General features: G+C 25.2%; 1 protein-coding gene across 1 annotated transcript; it reads left to right on the top strand.

Annotated features, from left to right (window-relative positions):
* The first annotated feature begins 376 nt into the window (after positions 1-376).
* Positions 377-5,531, top strand: LOC112686972 (flap endonuclease GEN). The gene is made up of 7 exons (XM_025559469.1): positions 377-687; positions 1,054-1,234; positions 1,983-2,072; positions 4,210-4,478; positions 4,550-4,763; positions 4,909-5,188; positions 5,264-5,531. The coding sequence occupies exons 1-7, from the start codon at positions 530-532 to the stop codon at positions 5,503-5,505; spliced, it is 1,434 nt and encodes a 477-aa protein (XP_025415254.1). The 5' UTR covers positions 377-529; the 3' UTR covers positions 5,506-5,531.
* The last annotated feature ends 858 nt before the right edge of the window (positions 5,532-6,389 follow it).

A 6,389-nucleotide genomic window follows, 5' to 3' on the forward strand; every position in this document is an offset into this window, starting at 1 on the left:
ATCACCAGAGCAATCCTTCAGATCAAAATCGTGTGAATATCAAGAATTAAAAAAAATACACAATGGTAATTATAGTAAAACCGATACATTTTTTACCTTCCTCATAGTCTAAATGTTATTATAAAATAAACAATTTTATTGGATTTTCAGTAATAATTTATAGAAGTATTCTTTGACAATAACATTTAAACGAGAAAATAGAAACCGCCCAAAAATTATTTTGATAAGATTTTGCTTATCAATAGAACAGATAAATTATTTAAACATTCACATATCACATTTCGCTATATATTAGTATTAGTATATATATATATATTAGTCACTATAATCAAATTTATGTTGAAAACCGTTATATTTAAATTGTTTGAGAGGATATTAAATTTATATTAAATAATGTTTAAATGTTTTAGTTGTTTTTAAAGTTTAACATGTTGATTTATATAAACTATTCAAGTATTTAATAGTGTAATTTGGGATATTTTTATCAGTGCATATTTGCCATATTATACAGTTTTCTAATTCTTTGAAAATGGGTGTTAAAAATCTGTGGCCACTCTTGTCACCAGTTGCTGAAAAAGTACCACTTTGGGAGTTGCAAAACAAAATCGTAGCAATAGACTTAAGTGGCTGGGTCTGTGATAGTGAAAATTTTAATTCGAACATAAGCCAAAAAAATATGTATTTGAGGTAAACAATTTTGAATAAATATATTCACTTGCAATAAATAACTTATATACATTTTTAAATATTTGTATATTTCTTAATAATATCTACTGTTATATTAATTTGTATTATTTAAGTACATAATAATCAAATGTTATATTTATATTGCTCTTGTCTATTATATTGATTCAGCATTCAGAGGCTACTATCTAAATGTTGACATATGTTAAGTACATTTAGTAGACAACTAATAAACTAATATTTTTTTACAATTGGAAAACAGAATAAAATTTTTCTATAATTTTCTATAGATACCATGATATTAATACTTAAGAATTTATTTATGCTTGATTAATTAATTAATAACATATTAAAATTTTTTTTTGCCAGGAACTTATTTTTTCGTACTAGTAGTTTATTATTGCTTGGTACTATACCAATATTTATTTTGGAAGGAGAAGCACCATTATTGAAACAAGATATAATAGAAAAGCGTTTAAATAATAATAATAAAGCTCTGACAAAAAATAATGTTATTGTTCGCAGACGCCTAAATTCATTACAAAAACAAGTAAGTATAAATTTCATAATATATCATCTTAACACTCATAACATAAAAAAAATGTTCTATGTATATTGTATGCTTGAGTTAGAAAATGCAGCACAGGTTCTTAATGAACCGTTAAGCTGTTAATAATGATGAGTTAGAAATTATAAATCTATATTTACCAACATCTTTTCTTTAAATTATAGTTCTTTTATATATTTGAAACCAAATTTGTATAAAGTCATAAATTTATAATATTATAATATGTTATTACTAAGAGACAATTATTTAAAAATGTATTTTCCTAATGCCCTTAAAAAATTATACTGGACTTTTAATCACATACGTAAAATTTGTAACATTTGATATTGTGTACATTCTTAATTTTTTCTGTATACTATAGTATATACTTATATATAGTCTTTTTAATGGAAATAATCCTAAAATGTAGATTTATATATTCTAAAATGTAATGGTATAAAAATTACTAACCATTTAGTTTATTTTCTTATTCATGCAAAAATTATAGTGGGTTTTCTAATAAGAAATAACTTTGAATATTGACATTATTTGCTGCTTCTTAACCTGGGTCAAGTAAACATATTAATTAAAAATTTAATCTGAGTATATATAAATATTATAAAGATAAGATTAGTTTAGTGTTATAATTTTTTTTTCGTTTATTAATAATTTTATGTTTTTTTAGAAATATAAAATTGAATAAATAATTATATGTTTTTTTTAATGTATTACTTTAATGAATTATTTTCAGTGTGAATTATTATTAAATATTATGGGAGTAACTTGTGTTTACAGTTCTGGAGAAGCAGAACAGCTATGTGCTATACTCAATAAAAATGGGGCAAGTACAATTTAGTAAATAAATAGCTAATTTTAAGATTTTAAATTTAATACTTTGGTATTCAATGTCAATATCCTAAACTGTATGTTCAGAACAAATACATAAATTTACATGGTATATCACTGTTCATATGTCTCCATTACAGCATCAAATCGATACAAACCATTAGCAGTTTGTATAATATAAACATATGAGTTTATACCAGAGGTTTTTAAAATTTTTAGTTCAGCACCCCTTTATCATAATAACTTTCTGCTAAGGCTCCCTTTATTTAAAATTAAATTTTCTCCCTATTCTTCCTATTTATTCATCAGTATACTAAATTAAAATAAAAACTCTTACTTTAAGAAAATAGTAATGGTTATATTTTATTCCACACAACAAAATAATTTACAAAAAAATTTTACTTAACAATGAAAAAAAAAATTATAAAATATAAAAATTACGCCTATCAATGATTGTCCTGAGCTTGGTGAGTAGTTGCTAATGTGGCGATGTCTGGTTCAATATTGGTCAAAGCTAAACGCAGATCACCTTTGTTACAAATGTCCAACCGATTTCTTTGCTTAGTCAAAATTTGAACAACAACACTGAATCCTTTTTCAACTAGATACGTTGACGGGAAAGAAAGAAGCAACAATTTAACTTGTTTCCATAGTTGTTGATAAGTGTCTTTAAGCTTGATCTAGACTAGCTCGTAACCGACCAGTTTAAAAACAAGTTATGTCTCACAGCCGTATTTAAGATCGATAAACTCCATTTGTAAATAAGGTTCGAGATCTTTTACAGATTCAAACGAAAATCGATCTAAAATCCAATTAGAGATTTGTAACTCAAGTAGGTCTTGAAATCTTGTTTTCATGTCTTTTTTGAGCTGTAAAATATGATCAGTGAAAATTAGAATTTTTTTTTCTGGAACTAAACCATTTGCGTCTGAACATGACTTGAGATTCGGAAACTAACTCAGTTCTTGACGATTTATGTTTGTTTTGTAAAGATCGAACTTAAAAATGAATAAGGAAATTAATCCTTTGGCCTTGATAAAGTTCATCTTATTCCCTTGAAGCTTCAAATCGATTTCATAATTTTTTTCAAAAATATCTGTGAGGTACCTACTCAATTTCAATTTTTCGTTACTTCTAATTGTCCTCTAAGACAGGATCAATTTTATTGAGAAATTCAATGATAGAGTAAAATAATGCGAAAAAACAACACAAAAGTTTTCCTTTGGAAAGCCACCTTACTGCCGTATGCAAAAGTAATTTTTCAAAATCTTCATAATTATCATGAAAAAGTTCTCGAAATATGCTGTCATTGAGTAAATTTGTTTTAATTTTGTTTACAGCTTTTATGACTAATTAAAGGGTTTTGTGCAAGACACCGCTTAAGTTTTTTGCAGCTAAATGTAGGCTATGTATTACACAATAAACACAAATAATACCTGAGACGGCTTTTTTTAGATGGGCTATGTACTCATCATGGCGACCGGTCATTGAGGGAGTGCCATCCATTGCGCATGCAATAATATTTGTCGAGGGGACATTTTTTCTGGTAAAATATTCCTCCACCGTTTGAAAAATCGACGACCCTTTTTGGTATCAGTGATCAAACTTGTATCAAACAATACTTCCTCAATGATTTATTATTTTTATTTTTAATCTCTGAGTTTGAAAAAGCTCACTGCCCCCTCAGTGCCCCTTTCAAAATTATCGCCCCCCGCCCGGAGAGACCAAAATTCCTCCAAGGGGGTAGTATCGCCACCGTTAAGAACCACTGATTTATATTATAATTGTGTCACTAATTAATTATTGTATTCAGTTATTATTGAAATTATAAATAAATTAAATATTAAGTTTATTTTTTTCTTTACATATGATTTATATAATCTTCACTGATAGGTATAATAAATAAAATTGATGATATTTAACTTTTTAATTTGAATTTTTTTTTAACACGGAAAGAAGGAAATCTCCTATGGTATCTACTTAAATTACCTTACTATAAATATGTATATAGTTTTTTTTTGTTATTTAATTAGGTTGCAACACCATTTTAAGTTAGATTAAATTTCTTTTATACATTTTTTTTTTAATTGTATGTTATAAAATATATTTAAAAATAATACATTAAATTTCAGATTGTTGATGGAATCATAACTCAAGATAGTGATTGTTTTCTTTATGGTGCTCGTGTTATCTACAGAAACTTTAATGCATCTGGAAATGGTTCTATTGAAGTTTATCGCTTTGAATCTATTGAAAAAAAATTAAAAATTGGACGAAACAAAATGATAGCTCTATCATTGCTATGTGGTTGTGATTATGATGAAAAAGGTGTAATTGGTATTGGTAAAGAAACAGCCATAAATTTTCTTCAGACACTAGATGATAGTGTTGTCCTTGATCGGTATTTATTTATTTATTATAAGCCTTTCTTCATATTTGAATATAATAAATACTTTTATAATTTGATTTTAGTATGAGAAATTGGAGGAGCAATTTGATCTTAAATGCTGCAGAGAAAGATATTAAATCACAGACAAATGAAATTAAATTAGAATTAAAAATTAGAAAAAAAGCTTTACAAAATAAAAATTTTCCTTCGGAAGCAATTATTGATGAATTTCTTAAAGTACCTAAGTATCCAGAAGTATCTTCTAAGTGGACGCAACCAGATATAAATGCTTTTATTGTAGGTATAATTCTAAAAATAGTTAATATGGTAATCTAATAGGCGAATGAGTCTATTGACTGTATTGAATGTGCATGCAATAAACAGCAACTACTTTATTTATTATATTAATATATGAATAAGTAAATAATTTACATATTTTTAGAAATTTTCTTCAGATAAATTGTGTTGGGAAAAAGAATATGCTATTGAAAAATTTTTACCATTGCTTACTAGATGGCATTTAATGTATGATAATAATTTCCAAGCTAATGTTTTAATGAATGAAATTGTCAAAAAACGAGTCAATAAAGGAATAAAATGTTATGAAATAAAATGGAATAATTATGAAACAACAACAACTGAACCTCAAACAGCTGTCCTATTAAGATATCCAATAAAAGTTTCAATTTATGAAGAAAGATTTTCAAACAAAACACAGAAAAGTAATTTATATTGTTCAACAATTGATTAATTTTTAAATACAAATCATTTGAGAGATTTTTTTTTTTTTTTTGTAGGGACAACATATAACAATAATCTAATGGATTTGACTAATAAATTATCTTCTATGAAAATTTCCAAAAAACTTATCAAATCTAAGACAAATAATGTTCTAAGAGATGAATTAATAACCAAAGGCTCTTTGAATACATTTTTAAATGAGAAAAAATGTCAAGAAGATAGTTTAACATTGTCTGACTTTGAGTGTGATGGCAATAACTTAAATTTGTCTGATGTTGTAAATGAAATTATTGGTTGAAACATAAATGCCTATTTAAAATTTGATGTATTTTAATTATTTTTTATTAACATTTTATCCTAATTATTATTTTTGTATTTTTTATTACTTGATGTATTACTTTGAGTATTAAAATTTTGATTTTGAGTGTAAATAATTAACCATATATAATTTTTTAAATCAACTGATAAATATTTTCCAACTTATTTAATTTTAGTCTGTTATTATAAATATTATATACAACAATTTCTTATTTTTTCTATTTTAAAGGAAAATTAAACTTAAGGATAGATATATAAATGTCTATGAATTAAATACGAATTCTTACACTAATATAAGAATTGATTAATTATTTTTGAACTAAATACCAACAAAAGTTGAACCAAAAATTAATTGATTAAGGTATTTAAGTATTTGATAGAATACTTATCAGGTTTACTTTAATCTGTTTCTGTGTTAGATATAATTAATACAAGACCATATTTTAATACTTTAATTTTGACATTTAAAATAAAATCTATAAAGAATAATTTTTGTTAAAAGCATAATTTATTTATTATTTTTATTATTAATAAATATTATAATTAATGATTGAAGCGCTCGGTTGAACAATGGAACAAGTGCCACTGAGCACATTTTACAGTGGAGGCATTTAAAATATTACAAACCATTTCCACGACTTAAAATTAAACTTAATATTGCCTTTTAATCTATTTTTATTGTAATTTCAATGCGATAGTGAACATATACAATAAATTGTACCCGTACCCCGATATTCCACCGATAAACGCAATAATGCCAAGACTGGCACTTGTCCCGTTGTTCGGCCAAATGATTCAATTGTTATGTATATATAGTATCTTAATTACACTTTTTATTAAGGTATATTGTTTAATGAAAGATTT

The sequence above is a fragment of the Sipha flava genome, unplaced genomic scaffold (genome assembly GCF_003268045.1).
Source record: "Sipha flava isolate LNK unplaced genomic scaffold, YSA_version1 32_pilon_pilon, whole genome shotgun sequence".
NCBI lineage: Eukaryota > Metazoa > Arthropoda > Insecta > Hemiptera > Aphididae > Sipha > Sipha flava.

What these genes read in the sequence shown, in the direction of transcription:
- LOC112686972 (XM_025559469.1), top strand. Translation starts at nt 530, where the DNA reads ATGGGTGTTAAAAATCTGTGGCCACTCTTGTCACCAGTTGCTGAAAAA. An exon ending in GATAGTGTTGTCCTTGATCG is followed by an intron (nt 4,479 to 4,549) that starts GTATTTATTTAT and finishes ATTTGATTTTAG; the next exon opens with TATGAGAAATTGGAGGAGCA. An exon ending in TTCAAACAAAACACAGAAAA is followed by an intron (nt 5,189 to 5,263) that starts GTAATTTATATT and finishes TTTTTTTTGTAG; the next exon opens with GGACAACATATAACAATAAT.